The sequence below is a fragment of the Neltuma alba genome, unplaced genomic scaffold (assembly GCF_004799145.2).
Source record: "Neltuma alba isolate B1F8T4 unplaced genomic scaffold, ASM479914v2 tig00011740_pilon, whole genome shotgun sequence".
NCBI lineage: Eukaryota > Viridiplantae > Streptophyta > Magnoliopsida > Fabales > Fabaceae > Neltuma > Neltuma alba.
Window position 1 is genome coordinate 968,115 of NW_021636368.1, and position 21,090 is coordinate 989,204.

General features: G+C 31.5%; 1 protein-coding gene across 1 annotated transcript; it reads right to left on the reverse strand.

Annotated features, from left to right (window-relative positions):
* Positions 1–1,546: 1,546 nt before the first annotated feature.
* LOC114717514 (putative lipid-transfer protein DIR1) lies at positions 1,547–4,081 on the reverse strand. The gene is made up of 2 exons (XM_028902665.1): positions 3,649–4,081; positions 1,547–1,816 (listed from the first exon to the last, which is right to left on the reverse strand). Exons 1-2 carry the CDS (start codon positions 3,968–3,970, stop codon positions 1,809–1,811), a joined length of 330 nt encoding a protein of 109 aa, XP_028758498.1. The 5' UTR covers positions 3,971–4,081; the 3' UTR covers positions 1,547–1,808.
* Positions 4,082–21,090: the final 17,009 nt, after the last annotated feature.

The following is a 21,090-nucleotide window of genomic DNA, read 5'->3' on the forward strand; positions in this document are numbered from 1 at the left end:
AGGAGGAGTAGCTTTTTATTTTTTTTGGATGGGCTTTCTTTTTATGCATGTGTATATGACATTGGTCCTTTAACACAAAAGATTGTTCATGTAAGGTTTTGATTGGTAGGAGGTAGAACGAAGTGCTGCAGAGCCAAGTAGGCTGGGATGTCATCTCTTGGCATTGTTATGAGCTTCGTATTGAGAGGTCTTATACAGAAAGTGGGTTTTATAATTCTAGGATCTCTCCTTAATAATTTGCATTAATACTTACCCGTCCGCCACTAAAAACAGCACTTTCCATTTGGCTTGCATGTGTCAAGCATGTCGCCAGTGTGTGTCACTTGATTCTGAATTTCATATTTTCATGGTAGAAGGAGAACACTGTAGGAGTGAGATTTCACTATGGGGAATCTCCATGTGAGCCAGGGGCTTTTCTTAATTAGGTGCCCCTTAATTAGGTAAGGCATACTTCTTCAACATCAAGAGACAAAACAATTCGTATAATTGTAGTTTTAACTATAGTATTGAAAGTTTTTTCGGCCAAAAAAAACTACAGTATTGAAAGTCTAGTCACAATTAATACCTTCCAGCTGTAGTTATATAGTAACACCCAATTTTTTTCAATGTGGATTTACTTCACTTTTCCAAGTGTGATTCTATTCATATGCTTAAATCTTCATGATCTTGTTTGGCCTCGTCAAAAAATGGAAATGAACTTGCTTATTATAGAGAGAGTGAAAGAAGTCTACCCTAATCTAGCACATAATCTTATGCTACGATTTTTTTCTTTCAATTTATTTTATCTTATTGGAGCAGACCAGTTCACCCTTCAAAACCATATCACATCGGGAATATGATGAAATAATATGAATTTAAAGGACTGGGGATTTAATAGTGTAATGTTAAGAGGTTGTGTGTGGCCCTACTAAAGACTCTTATTCTCTATATAGGGTGGCAGCTGTGTGTAGGGGAATGAACCTAATTCCACTTTGCTTGAAAGAGGAAGAGTGACACACTTTGCACAATATTGACTATCTAACAAAAACCTTGGAGAATGGCATTGATCGGTAGGAAATACCATTCGGTCTGAGAAACAATTTATTTGGTTCACAAGGTTTAAATTCAAAGCCTTATTTAAAGAGGATAAGTAAATAAAGAACTATTTGAACCAAATTACTACCACTGGTTTTTAATATAAAAGTTAATTAACTAATTTGAAAAGATTAAGAGAATTAATTTAGTTAGCTATTTGTGACAAATATGTGTTGATTTTCCTAAATTATCATATTTAATAATGTATATTAGAATTTTCCTTTGGTAGAGATTCTTTACAATCAATATTGATATTTTTAAGAAAACATTATAAATTTGAAAAGCAAAATTAATCGAAGTATTATATTTAGGACCTAATTCAACCCCCAACCAGTTTTTATATTTAGGATTAGAGGTAGTACTATTTTTAAAAGCAGACAATCACCTATATGCATTGGCCGTATCAAGTTTCAATGATCTACTATTTCAAGATGAACATACATCTATTGGCAAATTTAACCAATAAAGAGAAAAAATAATTAATTTTGATATCATCATTATATTTAAATGGCGAACAGTATAAGCATATCAAGAACTTTCTATTACAATAAGTAGCAATGTGACTTTTACAACATGAGAGACCCGTTATATCATATCACAAGTCTTGCCCATAAATAGGAGTATTTTATTTAAGAGATGGAGCAGGTTATTCCTTAAACTTCTTCAATGGCAATGAAACTATAGAGGCATGCTAACTAAAACGACGCTTGAAATGAGTATGGGCTATAACACCTTCAATTCCCTGCAACAATACATGCATCAATAGTGATTTTTTTCCCCCACAGAATCATCAATAGTGATTGAATTGAGTATTAAGGAGCTTAGTATGCCTTAATCAATTTTTGAGCTTGAACTTTGGAAACGAAAAGGCAAAATTACTTCATTTGGTCATAAATGTAAGAGCTAGATAATTAAGAGGTGATGAACCTCTCATTTTTCCTATCCATACTCTTCCCTCATTTTCCTTTTTTGACCATAAGATCAACATGGGATGGTTCATATTTGGTTTTATGTAAAATATTTTTTTTTATTTACTTTATTCCAATATTAAACTATTGATATCAAAATTTAGCAAATCTAAACGATTCAAATATTGGTCTAATGCTTATAAAAAGGGGGGAGGAGAGAATCTCTTCCCTAACTAATTTACAAAAATTTAAAAAATTAGTTAAGTTAATTATTTGTAAAAACTATGTAATTTTTTTATATATCCTATAATCATTTGCAATTAAACCTATCACATTTAAAAATTCTTAAAATTCAGAAGATTAGTTAAGTTAGTTATTTATAAGAAATTATGTAATAATTTTTTTTCCAAATATCTCATATAGTCATTTGTAATTAAAACTATAACATATAAAAATCCTTTATTTAAAATGTGCAATTAATAGGAATAGTTTGAGTACAAAAAAAAATTATATAAAATAGAGTGAAATCTTATATTTAACACCAAAACAAATATTACAATTAGCTACTCATCCCATCTTTAATTTAAGACCAACTTCACCAAGTTTGATATAATAAGAAATTTACTAAATTATTTAATTCTAACAATTATCAATCAATCTCCCCATAATAACCTGTCCGGGGTGTTTGATTTGAGGGGGGTCCATCTTATTTGGTTTTGTTGGAGGGAAAAGGAGGAGAGAGAGATAATAATTTACCTACGTTATATAAATTAATTTACACCTTAATTGTGATTAATGTAATAATTTTTTATTTATAATTAAAATAATAATACATTTAAAAATGGAATAATATTTTTTGAATAATATACTTTTATAGTTATAATAGTATTTTATTCAAAGTAACATTTTTATTTAAAATAATATATTTTTTAATCAATTTTATAATACTATAATTTTGAATTTTTATTTTTATTTTATTTTTTATGACAATATATTTTTTAACCATAATAATATATTTTTCTTTATGATAACATTATTTTTAATTTGAAATTAATTTTGTAATAATTTTATTTTTATTTTTCCTCAAAGAAATTAAAAGAAAAAGACAAAAACCATGAGGGAAAACGTCCAAAATTTTCACTCCCTTTCAAAAACCACTAATTGGAGGAGAGCTAAAATTTCGATATCCAACAACTTAAAATATTTTCTAATTTTATCAAGCATATTTAAATTTTTTTGATATGTCCATCAGTCTAAAAATTATTAAAAAAATACTTTAAGGTGCTTGATATATATTTATTTAACAGATCTTTTGAGGAGTTAATAACAAAGTTAAAATTGTTTATGAAATACTACTTTAAAAGCATAATTAAATCTTAAGAAATTAAAAAATTTAGAAAAAAAATTACAACAAAAAATATTTTACAATGTTGTATGCATATGAAAAAATATTTTATAGTTCAGCATGCTACACCTTAATCCTATATAGATATAAGCAAATGATTATGAATATAATAATGTTTATTTTTATTTTAATAATAAAAAATTTCATTCTATCATTTTTTTTTAAAAAAAAATTATTTCGTATTTTGTTATAAATAAGGACTTTCACATATAACTAAACAAAGTAATTGAATTGAGAGTTTGACATAAAACGATGGATTACCTTTACACTGAGCCGGCACGGTGCGACCACACTTAGCAGGCAAAGCGAGGGCCTTCTTGGTGTCAATCCCCAGTGCAGGAAGCACCGACTTGTACTTGCAGAGGCAGGCCAGATCGGCATGTCGGACAACCGCGCAACACGCCTCTGTAGGCGGCGGCGGGCTCTGCCCGGTAGCCGCCGGACGGCACAAGCTCAACTTCGTTGTGTCTGTGTTGCATAACACAACCCCTTCAGCTCCTCCGCTCAATAACCCTATCACCACCACCAATAGTATTGCCGCCGCCACGACGCATTGTTCTAAGAATCTGAGTCTGACCATCATGTGGTTATGGGTATCTTCTCAACCTGAAGAACGATTATTTAAAGACATTGAGATTGAATATGGAGTTGTGGTTATATAGCGCGCACGCGTGAGAGAGAGAGAGAGAGAGAGAGAGAGAGTATGTGTGAAAGAGGAAATGTTAACGACTTTTGACCTTTCAAAATGACACTTTGCACCAATCAATCAGTCATGGTGAGTGAATGGCGGAGCTTCAACGTTGGTGAGAGGAAGTTTCAACTGACACATTTAAGAACTTATTCTACCAATATATATATATATATATATATATATGCCTACTACATTCAGCGCTTAATATAAAAATTAAATAAATAATTAAAAAATTTAAAAATTATTTAAATTAGTTATTTATCACAAATGTGTTATGATCTTCCTAAACTAACATTTTTAATTATGCATTGGATTGTTAGAATTATTTCCCAGTATAAACCCCTTGAAATTAATAGAAATATTTTGAGAAAAGATAGAAGACAAAGTAGATTGATGTGTTATATCTAGGACTAAGTTAACTCTCAACTAACTCTTATGTTAAAGATGAAAAATTATGTATATGTATACACATCTTTGCATTGCATGACATTTGCATTTATAAATTATATGCAGACTTTCAATCTCTCTTTGATTGCTGAGGTTTAAGGTTTTTACTTTAATTTTCAGCTAAATATTATTTTTTAATAAATGAATAATTAGAAGTTTTTTTACATTTTATTGCTGTAGCAATTAAAATTTTTTTGAATGAACTAAAATCTAAATTAATCAAATGTAATTTAATTAAAATATAAGTTGAGACACAAAGTAATTATTGATTAATATTTGATGAATAAAATCTAGGTAAAGCAACATCCAACATCTTGATGTTATTTCCCATTGTATTCAACATTCTGATCTTATTTATTATACATTTTACATTTGGATATTATTTTTTAATACTTCTAACAACTTAATCTCATTTGTAATGCATCTGTCATTCTAAATTACATGATGCGCGATGTAATTTTAAGAAAAATATTATGTGGTAATGTAATTGGAAAATGAAACATTGAGGATATGTTTTCTTCTCCATGATATACACCAATAGAGGTTTTTCAGGTTTTTTTTTTTTGCCAAGAGAAATGGAACTTAAGCCTGAAATATTTCCTATTGGAACAAATTTAGGTGGTTCAATTTTTTCTTCGAGCAATAGATGGTTTAATTTTACTCAAGACAGTTTAAATTTTATATTTTTTAGTTTATTTCAGGCCAATCAGTTTTCGGAAGTTATATTGACTTTGATTGTCATGAGTCTTATATCGAGGTGATTGAAAAGAAGAGCGGATTTTAGGAGATTCTTTCACTTAACAAATTGGCCCTTTTTTTTTTTTTTTTTTCCCGGATGAGCTTTCCTTTTATGCTTGTGTGTGACATTGGTCTTTTTACAAAAAAGACTGCCCATGTAACGTTTCGATTGGCATTGTCATCAGCTTCGTATTGAGAAGTCTTATACGACATGTGTAGGATCTCTGATGAACACAATCACAAACACTCAATGTACTGCAGAACTGAAAAGGTTTAGGGAAGAAAATAGAAACAGAGATAGGATGTCACATCCTGTTAATTTTAACATGTTAAATGAGAATTTAGAATTAATCGAAGGCCAGATAAAATAGTGGAGGTAGATACTAAACAAATTTTGAAGTGAAACCCAAGTGGAGATAGAACTATTATTTTGAAAAGTTTGGTCAATAAGACAATATTGAAAATTATGCTTGAAATTCTTACAAGTATTAAACAATCATGAAAAATAGAATAAAGTGTCTATAATAGTATTTAAGGCCCAAAAGATGAAACAGGGTAAAAATAATTTATTAGGAATTTTTTGTGATTACAGGTATTTTTGGCTAATTAAGAAAAAATTAAGCAAATGAATTATTTAAATGTATAGAGGCTCAATTATTCCAAAAAAAGGAGCAAAATTAGTCAAGAATTTACAATTATTGTAGAACTATTTCTGACCTTTGAAGTGGAGATGTTAGCTTTAAAAATATTTAAAGCCAATTGTGTTGGTAAAATACTGATTTTTGGAAATTTGAATAAAAGGAGTTACAGGTCAAATTTGACCTAGGAAAAATTAGTGAAATTCTCAATAAAACGGAATTGATGGCACAAAGAAATGATTTTTTGGAGCTTTTGGATTGGACAGAATTTAGGAAAAATTTATTAATATGATGAAATTATAGAGTAGAATAACCTAAAACTTTGTAGGACAACTTTTCCTCCTAATTTTCTACAATTTTTGGTGCCATTTTATGAGGTGAGGATAAGGTTGAAATTATGCAAGGAGAAAAAAAACTGGACCGGGACCGGAACGTTCACTGGAAAATTGATGAACCGGTGTGTGAGTCTGGTCTGGTTTAGCTTAAAAACTGGCTTCTAGTCAAACCGGAACAACTCGAATGAATCAGAATAAATTGATAAAAACCGACTAAACTGTTGGCTTGACTAGGTTGGCTGGTTGGTTTTTTCCCCACTTCTTTCTTGCTCTCACCATTTGCTAGGTGTCTCGCCGTTTGTGAAGACATGGCGGCTACATATTAAGTGTAGTGGTCATTAAGGGAAGGAAGAAGACTTTGTGATCGTGACATAAGGAGGAAAAGAAAAGTAGTAGGAGAGTGGAGAAGAAGAAAGAGGGAGAAAGAAAATTCTGTTGGGCGAAGTGAAGAAAAGGAAAGGAAAAAAATAAAAAAAAAGAAGTAAAAATTTCATATACTGAACATTTTGCATATTACCCATTAAAAAATTAATATTATTTTGTATAATTAGAATATGAAATTTTTACTAATTTTAACTAAATTATATTTTTAATTATTACTAGTTTGATTTGGTGTGACCCCGATCTGACCCATTAACCCTTAAACCAATGTCTGACTGGTTCATTGTTCGGTCTATTTTTTTGTTCCTTGAAATTATGCCATTGTCAATGGGCATAATTGGAAGAGGTTGATTTATATTTTATATTAGTTTTTAATCACATGTTAGAAAGGCAAGAGGACACATGGCATGATCAAGAGATGAAAGACATGATCATGAGAAGTGGTCATGGGGATTTTAATAATTTACCAAGGGCAAAATGAAAATCCTGTGGCAAAAATTTTGTCTATAAATCCCCCTATACACATAATTCAGCCAAAATTAAAAATTAGAGGAGAGAAGGTTTTGCTCTTGTGTCAGAGGGCAAAAGAAGAGAAAGAAGAACAAAAGAACCAGGTTAACTTCAAGACAACACACAAGGTAAGCTAAGGATTTTTTAAGGGTTTAATTGCCTTGATTAGTGATTGATTTGGATTTAATTTTGATAGATTTTGATGGCCAAAAACCCTAAGATAATGTGCTACCCAAGATGTTATATAACTTGATATGAATGACTAGAAGATGGCTTAGGGGTTAAAGCATAGAAAAAGGTTGAAAACTTGTGTTCTAACTTGATTTATGGAAGAATTCCAACTTGTTACATGTACATATGTATTTCGGCCAAGATGAGAACATGATGTTAGGGTTTGATTCATATTAGTTGGATACTTTCAGTGAGTTTAGAAGATGAAATTGTATAATACTATGTTGAGAAAATGTGTTTGGAGATGTTAAAATTGAAAATGAAATTTTAAACTTAAGAACGCTACCGTTTGGTAAAATGTGAAACTAGGGAAATGATTTGGAATTTGACGAATATAAGTTTCAATATGAATTTACATAAAAATTATGTAGAAAAAGATATTAGAGTTATGTTAAGAAAGATGATACAAAAATCCTATAATAAAAAATAGGGTTAAGTTGCATTTTAACAAGAAGTTTACCCTAAGGAGCACTGGGCACTATAAAGTTTATTTGGGTGCAAAAATATACATGAAGTTGTCAAAAGGGAGCATCTGGCACCATGCCGTTAACGTCCGTCAGATCACACAGCTAGATTCTAACACTTGACTAGAAAAATCACAGGCATAAGTTCATGATTTTTTAAACATTTCCAACATTATCTTAAGGTATTTAGGCTATGATCATGCAACACTGCCTCATTCCATCCACTTAATCACATATTCATGCCTAATTGAACTTTTTAGAAATAGGATGATCATTTCTTACTACCATTCATCAAAGTTACATAAATTATATGGCCAAACTCAAAAGTTTATAATTACATAACATATTCATAAACACATAGTTGCATGACATCTTATGCAAATTGATCTCAAGCTTCCAAATTCTTTCTTTTGTCCCTTGAAAAGCTAGCCCCTAGTGGTGTCATTTGGATATAAAGAGGACTAAGATTTCAAAAAAAAAAATCTCAATAGCAAAGAACAACCATTATAGTACTAATAATGCAATGTCAGATCATGCTACATGTCATATCATGCCATGGAAAGGAAGCGTATTACCAAAAAATCAAACAACTCAATCATGCTAATTGTTAAGACATAAATACAAGGCGTTAAACACATTACATAATAGCTAGCTTAACCACATCATGACATAGAAACACATAGCAAACAACTAATGCAAAGTAACATTAAAATTGTAAGTTCTTGCTAGATTGTATCAAGAGTTGATTCTTACTTCTTTTCCTTTATTCTTGAGGTTCTTCTTGCCAATGAACAATGCCTATCAATTACACAACAAGACATTCTAAATTTCAACCTAAACAACATCAATGAATTGCCTTGACATAAATCCTAAACCCTATTTTTTAGGGTTAAGGTGTAATTTTAACAACAAAGTTTACCCTAAGGGCACTGGGCACCATAAAGTTTATTGAGGTGCAAAAATATACATGAAGTTGTCAAAAGGGAGCATCTAGCACCATGCCGTTAACGTCCGTCAGTTTACCGTTAGAGGGGCCCAGAAAGTCAGTTTTAAGGTGCATTTTTAACAACAAAGTTTGTATCAAGGGGCATTAGGCACCATGAAATTTACTTGGGTGTAAAAATATACATGAACTTTGTAAAAGGAAAAAAATGACAAAATTCTTCAACTTCCATAAACATCTATTAATTTTATTCTTTTCGGTCTCACCAAATGTTATATTTTCTCTCTATAAATTTCCACTTCCAAGCCGATCCATCTTTCTCTCATCATAGTCAACACGCACACTCTCTCTGTCATATCGTTTTCCGAGCCTCCAAGCCTTTTATATGTATTTAAGCAAGACACATCTTTCCCTTCTAGGATATAAGTTTCATTACTTGCACCTGAATACTACCTCCAGTCCTTAATATAGGATACAATGGACTAATTTGGGGAGATTAAAATACATAAATAAATTACTTTAAATATTATATTATTTATTTATTTGACGCAATAGCATATAGTACATGATCTCTCTAAAATATTTATATGCATCATTAAATTATATATTAGTTTACAAGCCAAGAAAATTAATTTGGAGAAAAAAACAATAAATATAATATTTTAAAGTAATTTATTTATTTATTTTTAATCTCCTCAGATTAGTCCATGGCATCCTATATTAAGGACTGGAGGTAGTACTGGGATGCAAGCAATAAACCTCATATTCTAGAAGGGAAAGATGTGTTTTGCTTAAATACATATAAAAGGGTTGGAGGCTAAGAAAACGACATGACAGAAAGAGTATGTGTGTTGACTATGATGAGAGAAAGATGGATCGACTTGGAAGTGAAAATTGATGGAGAGAAAATATAGCATTTGGTGAGACCTAAAAGAATAAAATTAATGGATGTTTATGGAAGTTGAAGAATTTTGTTATTTTTTTTCTTTTACAAAGTTCATGTATATTTTTACACCTAAGTAAATTTCATGGTGCCTAATGCCCCTTGATGCAAACTTTGTTGTTAAAAATGCACCTTAAAATTGACTTTCTAGGCCCCTCTAACGGTAAACTGACGGACGTTAACGGCATGGTGCTAGATGCTCCCTTTTGACAACTTCATGTATATTTTTGCACCTCAATAAACTTTATGGTGCCCAGTGCCCCTTAGGGTAAACTTTGTTGTTAAAATTACACCTTAACCCTAAAAAATAGGGTTTAGGATTTATGTCAAGGCAATTCATTGATGTTGTTTAGGTTGAAATTTAGAATGTCTTGTTGTGTAATTGATAGGCATTGTTCATTGGCAAGAAGAACCTCAAGAATAAAGGAAAAGAAGTAAGAATCAACTCTTGATACAATCTAGCAAGAACTTACAATTTTAATGTTACTTTGCATTAGTTGTTTGCTATGTGTTTCTATGTCATGATGTGGTTAAGCTAGCTATTATGTAATGTGTTTAACGCCTTGTATTTATGTCTTAACAATTAGCATGATTGAGTTGTTTGATTTTTTGGTAATACGCTTCCTTTCCATGGCATGATATGACATGTAGCATGATCTGACATTGCATTATTAGTACTATAATGGTTGTTCTTTGCTATTGAGATTTTTTTTTTTGAAATCTTAGTCCTCTTTATATCCAAATGACACCACTAGGGGCTAGCTTTTCAAGGGACAAAAGAAAGAATTTGGAAGCTTGAGATCAATTTGCATAAGATGTCATGCAACTATGTGTTTATGAATATGTTATGTAATTATAAACTTTTGAGTTTGGCCATATAATTTATGTAACTTTGATGAATGGTAGTAAGAAATGATCATCCTATTTCTAAAAAGTTCAATTAGGCATGAATATGTGATTAAGTGGATGGAATGAGGCAGTGTTGCATGATCATAGCCTAAATACCTTAAGATAATGTTGGAAATGTTTAAAAAATCATGAACTTATGCCTGTGATTTTTCTAGTCAAGTGTTAGAATCTAGCTGTGTGATCTGGTGAGCTCTTTCAATATTTAAATAGAGTGGTAGATCATTTAATTTGGATCTATATATAGAAAGTTATGAATTTTTGAAGTCATGATAAAAATTTAAAAATTAGAAAATTACTAATATGAATAGTAATTTTTGCATGGAATATAGAGTCTGAGTGGTAAAGGAAATAGCTCAGTGAGTATTTTTTTTCTATGCAAAGAAATGAAAGAGTTTCAAATAGAACTTGGAACTATCTTATTTTGATTTTTCTAGAATTAGTTATGAATTTTCGAAATTGGCCAAAATTCTAATGTCACCAAATGAATTAGTAACATGAGAAAGTGATTTTCTGAAGTTTTATTTTCTAAGCCTAATGACATGTAGTGTGGTTCTATTTGACATGTTTTGGCTCCATATATGATTATAAGTTTTGACATTACATAGGGGAGGGAAAGATATGAACATAATAGGGGGTAGAAAGGAAGAGAGAATCAGAAAAGAGGGGAAAAGAATAGGGGCTAGAGGGAGAGAATCACATAGCTCACAAAATATTCATTCATTGGAGTCTTTCTCAAGGTACAAAAGAGCTCCTATTTATAAACCAAAGCTCCTTCTCTCCTAACGAAACCACTAACTTGCTAATGATAAAATAAACATCCACTTGCAAGGCTTCTGCCTAATGAGGAAACCTACAATAAAATATTTTGACACTTGCATAAAAGATAATGTAAAGAAATTAAAGCTCTCTTCTATGATAAGCTATTCCTAAAATATTTTAATCCTTATATTCTATCATTTCTTCCAAAAACATTTGTTCCCACATTTTCTATCAATTCTCCCCAGCTTTAAAGAACTTTCCACTGAAGAGGTAGAAAGCTTGTAAGTCTCTACAGGGTAAAACCTAAGTGTTTTGAAACTCATCTTCTAGGATCCAAGTGGCATCCAAATTTGAATGACTTTCTAGCAAAGTAAATAATGATAGAGAGGCCCATCACAAGTGAGAATGGTCTAGTCATCCATAAGTTTCAATTTCTTCAATAGGCAATGTGTCAGACAGAAAGTATGGTATTGGGGCTTGAGTACCAACAGAATCACTAGAAAGCAAAAAAGGGCCTCAAAAGTTCTAGAAGCCTGAGCATGCAACTTTTTGAAAGCATTTTTAGGATAACGTTCTGGACAAATACATGCTATAATATAATCACCAATATTAAAACTTTGAAAACAGTAATTTGCATTAGCAGATAATTTACACTTTTGATTACTCATTACTAATTTGGGCCTAATATTAGTGTGCACATCATGAAGGTATTGGGCAAAAGATTCTACAAATTTAGAGGTGTGAAATATCAAAGGAATTGGCATAAGATCAATAATCTATTTAGGATCGAAACCTTGAACAATCTGGAAAGGACTCATGTTTATGGACCAATTTATTGAATTGTTGTAAGCAAATTTAGTAATTGGCAACATCAAATCCCAATTCTTAGGCTTATCCCTAACCAGAGACCTAACCAAGTTACCCAAACTATGATTGGTTACTTCTGTTTACCCTATCAAGGTGAAAAGCATGAGAAAATTTCAATTGAGTACCAAATTGCTTCCAAAGGGTTTTCTAAAAGTAGCTCTTAAATTTAACATCCATATTTGAAACTATCATAAAAGGAAACCTATGTAGATGATAATCTCTTTTAAGAATAATTTTGAAAGATAAGAGACATTTGCAGTCTTGCTACATGAATAAAATAAGCCATCTTAGAAAATTTGTCAATTACAGCTGAGATGGAATCATGTCCTCAACTTGTACATGGTAAACCAAGAACAAAATTCATATTTAAATCCTTTCATGGTGCTTCAGGGATAGGAAAATGAGTTTAATACCCTATATTTTCTCTCTTTGCCTTTGATATCTAGCATGTAAGACATTATGACACAATTCTAGCCATATCATGTTTAAGCAGTAGCCAGTAAAATTTGTCTTCTATTAGAGCCACTGCCTTGTTGACCCCAAAATGACTAGCTAATCCACTTACATGTAGTTCCCACACAAGGAAATCTCTTATGAACATATGTAGGATGCACGACTTAGTTCTCCGAAATAGATAATTGTGGTTGATGATAAAATCAATATGATTATGACCGCTTCCATTGGTAGTCTCTAATATATGATACCAAAATTACGACATGAAGCGCACTCGTCCTTTAACCCCCTTAAAACATGTGATGTTAACACTTATGATATTCAATAAATGAACTCTACAGCTTAAAACATCACCCATTTTGTTCTCTATTCTTGAGTGATCTTTGACAACAAAAATGAATCTTTGAATGAACTCAACTTATTTGGTATGCTTGGCCCTCAAATGCCATTAAAAGTTAATAAACCTAAGTGCTTGATGGTCATAATACAAGACAACTTGTTGAAGAAGGGGTTAATACTTTCAATACTCTAAGGGTCTTACAATTGCGTAAAATTTTTTGTCGTAGGTGAAATATTTTTGCTTGGCATCATTCAATTTCTTACTAAAGAATGCCATTGGATAACATTCGTGACTTAGGACACTTCCAGTTGTCACTCATGAGGCCTCACAAGCAACTTCAAAGAACTTGAAAAAAATATGGTAAAGACAAGCCTGGAGCTTCTAAAAGCTTTTTCTTTACATCTTGAAATGTAGTGATGCTGCAGAAGTCTAGTTGAATATGTTGTGCATTAAGAAAAAAGTGATGGGAGTCATAATGGTGCTAAAGTTCTAATGAAGTGCTTATAAAAAGATCCTAGACTATGAAAACTTCAAACTTCATGAAGAGACTTAGGGTCTAGCCATCCTCGAATAGCTTGGACTTTCTTTGGATTAGCAACTAGTCCTTGCTCATAAAACATAAACAAAAGGAAAACAACTTGATTTTGAAGAAACAAACACTTGAGCAAGTTGACATAGAACTTTTCCTTATTAAGGGTGAGAAAGACTAGCTTAAGGTGCTCCAAATGCCTTTTCTTTGTCTTGCTAAAGATCAGAATGTCATCAAAGTACCATTAAGAACTTTCCTGAATAGGATCAAAGAATGTGGGTCATAACTCTCATGAATGTACTAGGGGCATTTGATAACCCAAATGGCATGACAAGCCATTCAAACAATCCATCTTGTGTCTTAAAGTCAGTTTTCCATTCATCTCTAGGCCTAATAGTAATTTGGTGATATCTACTATGAAGATCAGTCTTTGAGAACCAATAGGATTTGGAAACCAAATCAAGTATGTCTTCAAGTCCAGGAATCAGAAACCTATAACAAAATATCTTAACACTTGCATAAAAGATAATATCAATAAATTAGAGCTCTCTTCTATGGTAAGCTATCCCCAAAATATTTTAATTCATATATTCTATCATTTCTTCCTAAAATATTTGTTTCCATATTTTCTGTCAAATTTTCCCTTTCCCAGTACAAGAGATATCTTATTTATAGATTGAGGCTTTCTTTCCTCTTAAGGAAACCATCAACTTGCTAATAAAAAAAAAATTCATTTGCAATAAAATATCTTGACACTTACATAAAAGATAATATAAAAATACATTAAAGTTTCCTTCTATGGTAAGCTATCCCTATGATATTTGAATTCATATATTCCATTTTAAAGGACTTCAAGATATTACTCATGATGAACTTTCACACAAGCTACCACCAATTAAAGAATTCAACAAGTGATTGATTTTATACTATCTTATATACAAGTGTCAAGATATTTTGTTACAAATGGATGTTTTTTTAATAAGCAAGTTGATGGTTTCACTAAGAGGGAAGAAAGCCTTGGCCCAAGATTTCTCAAAAGGTTGCTTCTGTTTACAACTTCAAGAATGCCTTAAAAAGTAAAGAAATTTTTAAATGAGTTCTGTGATTGCTTGTTCTCAACATCAGGCTTAGTCGGATACAGTAAGATAGTCTTCTCATTATGCTTGAAGGAATAAGTATTCTCTCACACAAAATTGATAATATTATGACCATAAAGCCATAGTCATTCTAAGATAATATGAGCAATATCCATAGGGATAATATCATAGAGAATCTTTATAATCACCAAGCTAAAGAAGCACTCAGTATTGCTATGTTACAGGTAAGAAAGTTTTATCAATTGACACAACATGAAAAGGTTTTGGGTGAGGTTCTCCCTTAAGACTAAACCTTGCCACTTCTTAATAGGTAATCACATTAGTAGAACTTCCTTTATCAATGACCAAGTTATGTGATTTATTTTCATACTTGACAAAAGTACAAAAGATACTTTCTTCTTTCAAGAGTCAATAGGTAATAGGACTAATAAGATGCACCTCATTACCCCAAGAGGATAAGTCTCAGAACCTTGCTCATCAATGTTGATTTCTTCATCAACATATGAGATAATCCCAATAGGGTCTATTGCTATATTGGCTTCTAATAAGGGCATTTAGATATTATATGTCCCTTTAAATGACAACAAAAACATTTAATGAGAGACTTCTTAGGATGAGACATCGATCCCATGGATTCACAAGGCTTCAAGGTGTCCTTTTTCATGCTCATCCCGTAACTAGCTGTAGAATTAGTTCAAGATGTGAGAGAGGCTCGAGAAGATTATTCAATCAATGGAATTGAAGCTATGAGGTTACCAAGTGAGAACGCCTTGTGTTAAAATGCCTAATGGATAAGTATTGGAAACGAGATTCTCTTCTATCGTCTTATGGCAAGCTTCTTCAAGAGATTCGAGGAAATTGACCTTGAGCTCCCTTTGTATCTGTGGCTTGAGTCTATTAACAAACCTGGTAATTGTACACCATTTGTTTTCATCTATATCACACTAAATCAAGAGGCCATTGAATCGAGATATATGTCTAGAGGCATTTGAAGTTTGTTTCAAGTTGAGAAGTTTGTCATAAAATGACTCCTCTAATGATTTGGGACATATTTTTCCTCTAACTTAGCCTTTATTTCCTCCTATCTCATAATCAAGGGTTAATTTAGTCATTCAATATTTTGTTGTACATTTTGTCGATAGTTTCTTGCAAATTCCACAAGCTTTATCTTTATAATCTAAGTTCTTTGAGAATCATTCATGTCATACCACTCAAACTAGTCTTCCATGCCTACCAAATAGTCTCTGAGGCACTGAATTTTAATCTTCCATCAAATTTTGGGGTTTCAACGATAGCTTTATTAGTGATGTCATTAATTAGCACTCTTCCAAAATTCTCCTGACAATTCTTAGGGTTTGATTCGTGTGTCTTGTCATGGGGTTCTTATCGGTGATCTTCATCCCAAATGTCACTTATATCCTTAAGCTAATTATGATTACACAGAGGTGATCAATTAGGCCTAATATTATTTGTAAAAATTGATCAATCATAAGAGCGGTAGATCTAGGATGATTAGGAGGAATGGACTAGTCATTTCTAACACTTGCCTCTATTACATTCCTAGACCTTTCTAGAATCTCTTTAGTTATCTTTCCTGTTTATTGTCTATCTCTTACTTGAATAGCACTAATGAGTTTTTCAAACTTGTTCATTTCTTCATGTAACTTAGTAATTTCTTGGTTTACCTTAATAAGTTGTTGGCCCATATTTTCTTTGAGTCCTAGTAAACTCCTTAAGGTCATTTTTGGAGACAAACAAGTTGTTAGCCATAACAAATTTAAGGGTATGTATTTTTTGTTCTAATAATTCTCGCTTTTCAAATATGTCAAGAATGGTCATTTAATGTATTAGGCACAAGGAAAAGATAAGGCTAGGTAGGCACTAAGCAATCAAACCAAACAACCAATATAATTTATCTAGGAAGGTTGCTTTTGAAGTTCTAAAGTTTTAAACAAAAGAGAATAAAATTGCAATGCTTAAGAAAAATCTGAATACTAAACAAACCAAAATCTATAAGCCTTGCAGCAATTTAAAATAATCTCCTACCAGTAACCAAATAAGCACAATTAAATGAGAGGGTCATCGATCTTAGTAGTGAAGCTTTAAAGCCAAAAGGCTAACTTTTACCATAAATGAGGTTTTTAGCTGATGATTCTGGTGTGTTTTGTGTTGGTTGGCATGACAACAATTTTTGTGAAATAGCTTAACAATAGTTGAAAATCAGGTTATGGATGTACTGCATAAACAATGCAAAGAGCTTTGCAGGGGTATGGCAACACATATTGTAACATCCTGAATTTTGAGCATAAAAGTACAAGAATTAGCCTAAAATGGGTAGGCTACCAGAACCATTTTGGTAGATGTCCTAAAATTTTCTAAAGGGACAAATGGATTCCTAGAGATTAAATCATAAAAGAAAAGTTTTCTAAGATTAAGAAAAGAGAAAGTTAGAGACTTTAGTGAAGTCTTAGGATCCAGGAATAAGAAATGAAGATGAATGTAAGTCAAAGGTTATTTTAGAGGCCCCAAGAAGGTAAATTATGATGTTAAGCCAAATTAGGGGCAAAATCGTCATTATTCAAAATTTCAGGCCAAAAAGGGCAGTGATGAAAAGTAGGTTTGAATACTTCAGAAAAATAGGAATGAGGTCCAGAGGCCAGTATGAGACTAAAATTAACGAAAATACCCCTAGAAGAAATTTATGGAATTCCCAGGGTTTTGGCTAATTTTAAATATTAGCAGAAATAAAATTATTTAAAATATAAGGAGGCCTTAGATAATTGGATAAAAATGGAAAAAAAATACTTGAGGAATTATCACAGGTTTTAAAAATAATTTCATCCCTAGAGAGCGAAGAGGTTAGCTTTAATAGAATTTAAAGTCTATTTACACACTATTCAGGAAAAGTCAAAGTAAATTATCTAAAGGTTGACTTTTGACTTGAAAAAAATTATAAAAATTCCCTGTAATGAATAAACAGTATTGGTACCCAGAGACAGATTATTGAAGTTATGGACTGGTAAAAAAATTTGGTCAGGTCTACTTCAAAATAAATCTTATTAATTGTTTTAATAGAAGAACAAGGGAAGAGCATCACTTCTTATTTATGCATGTTATATAATGCTATGTGAACTTATTTGAGGTGAGAAAGTGGTGTCAGAACATGTCCCAATGGTCCTAAAGAAGTCAAGACCCTAAGAGCACCTGATACAATGCATAATAGTAAGATAGGTGGAGGAATACCTAAAGGCTGCATTTTGCACGAATTTCTCATTAATTTCCTCCCTATTTTAATGCTAAAATGATGAATGAAGTGTAATAGACACATGTACAGTTGGATGAACAGCACGTGTACAGTTAGATGCAAGACACATGTATAGTTGGATTAAAGGCATGTGGCTTGATAATGTAAGCAAGATGAATTAAGCATGATATCATGAGGACACTTGTCACCACAAGACAAAGAGGTAAAATGGACAGTTAAGATTAAGCCACCTATTTACAAGATCAACGGCCAAGATTCAATCGTGCTTTTTAAAAATACCCTACCCTCCCCTCCCCCCCTCCCCTCATTTTCGTCCAAGCTCATGAGAACTATGGAAAAACTCTTGTAAAATGAATTCTAGAGAGGAAAAGAAGAAGGGAAGAGAAAGATGAACTGATTCCATACAAGATCAAGCTCTAAAACAAGGTATGTTCATGGTTTTTGATAGAGTTTTCACTATCCTTATTGTTATTGAACTTGGTTATAGTTTTTAATTGTTTCTGGGAGCTTGAAACCCTTGGAGGGTATGCTGTAGAAATTTCTAAGTGTAGGGGAAGATAAATTGATGTTAGAATAATGTTTAAAGACTTGAAAGGAACAATAATCAAGTAGTTTTATGTTGAAATTGGTTGAATTTTATGATTGTGTAACTTGAGGAGACTGTTTGGTCAAGCTGCATTCTATGCCTTAGGGTTGGATTTTTATGATTTTGATACTTTCAGTGAGTTTAGAATAAAAAACTGTGTAGGGTAAAAGTTAGAAAACAAGTTTTGGAAGCATTAGTATTGAAAATGGAATTTTTAGACCATAAGTACATACTATTCAGCCAAGGAAAGAAATGGGGAAAGGAGTTGGATTTTGTTAAATCTAAGCTCATATTTGGATATCTTATAAACAATTGTGTAGAAAAAGACTAAAGGGGTGATTTTAAAGGATATGAAAAAGAAAGTGAAATTTAAGGTTAAAGAAGAACAAGTTTAAGAGTTAAGATAGTTAATAGTTTTTCATGGTCTTAATAGATTGGTTATTAATGCATATTGTGATTCTAGGGCTATTAGCCACCAAGAAAGAGCAATGGCAAGATTGTTCAAGCAATCTTGGTGGTTGGAAAGTAAAGGGAATAAGAAGAAAGCTTAAGGATAAAAGGTAGTGAACTTACCTTTCTTATGTGTTTGATGTGTATGCTTGTGTGTTGATGTGTACAATGTTGTTTGATGATTATATGAGATGAATGCTCTATTTTTTTTAATGTTTTTCATGGCCATGTATGTTAATATGAAACATTGAGTATAATAATGTGATATAAGTAAGCATGAGTTAGATCAAGTAAGCATGTTATACACTTACATCAATATTGCATGCATAAACGGTAATATTTGCTACTAAGATTCTCCAGAATTTCATCCTCCCTTAACAAACCATAATAGGTGACAAGACCATGGAAGGAGAAACCAAGAAGTAGAAGTGCAAGAATGAAGAGAAGAAGATAGAAACAAATATTACATTATGCTATGTAATATGATATGATGACATATTCACAAATAAGTTATGGACGGTATGCATTAATATATGATGATATTGACATGTATGATTGAATGAGATAATGTATGGGAATGGTTAATACATGAATGGAATGGTATTATGCATGGAAGAATTAATCATGAATTGTTAATTCAAGTTAGGGGGATAAGTTACCCCTAATTGAGTCACAAAATAGTGACAGAATAGAAGTGAGGCAGACAATTGATTTTGCCCAAGAGATTTGGTATTCTTAAAGTACACATCTTAAGCTTTAAAATAAGTGGTAGATTACATAAAATGAATGTGTGTATCAAGAATTATGCTTGATCAAATTTGGGACAAAAAAACTGAAAAGTATAGTTTTTACCAAATAAACAGTAAACTTTCATGAATAAATTGTACTAATTGGTAAGGATTAAGCCTAGTTTTATATTTTTTCCCTGTAGAGAATTGAAAGAACTTAAAATATAATTTTGAATCACCTCAATAGAATTTTTTTATAATTAGTTATGATTTTTTAAATTTGGATAAAAAATCTAGAATTTAACCAATGAATAGTAACTCAAGAGCTAATTGCAAATTTTTAATCCACAGGCTTGTTTTGTGATCCACTTGTATTGTAACACTTCTGAATGCATACTAAAGAGGATTTAAGGAGGGATGTTTCACATATAGCAATAGATGATGACAAGGTTTTGGGGTCTAGTAAGACAGGGCTACGAAAATGATAGTGGTGGTGGTTTGGAGGTTTGCTATTGAGAACTATGGTCTTGACTCTAGCAGCGTGAAATAGATGGCTCAAAGATTTTTTTGGTGAGTTTTCTAGGTTTTCTTTTGATGAAAACAACAAAGGGGTGTGCAAAGCTTGGCTTTAATACCAAATTAATGTAACACACTCACGCATACTCAAATATATTGCATAATTCAATGGGTTTACAGAAAAAAACTAGAAATAGAGATAGGAGAGGGAAAGAGATGAACAAAAAGGGGGCAGAAAAAGAGAGAATTAGGGGAAAAAAAAAAAGGCAAAGAGAATGGAGGTTGGAGGGAGAGAATCACATGGCTCACAAAATATTCATCCATCAAAGTCTTTCTCAAACTACAAAAGAGCTATTTGTAGGCTAAAACTTCCTTCTCTCATGGTTTGTTTGGTTAGAGGTGAGGGTGAGGGAGGAGAGGAAAAATGAGTCCCTTCCCTTATTTGGTTAGAAATTTTTTAAGGGAAGGGAGCCAAAAACTCCCTTATCCTCTAAAATCTCGCTTCCTCTTCCTCTGCTATCTTTAATTTAGCTCTCCTAAAATTGGGATTTTTTGGAGGGGAGCTAAAATTTGACATTTTTCTTGACATTTTTCGTACTATTTCATTAATGCCTATAAAACATAGTATTATAAAATTTGTTTCAAATAAAAGTATATTATTATAATTAAAAATATATTATAATAATGATTAATTTAAAATAAAAATATTATTACAATAAAAAATTATATTATTGTAAAATTAATTATTTTTCACAAATATATTATTTTATTAATTAAAATATATTTTAAAGTTGAGAAGAAAAAGCATAACCGAAAGAGAAAAAAAATTCATGTTTTAGAGCATGTAGAATTTGTTAATTTAATTATGTAACATGTATTATTA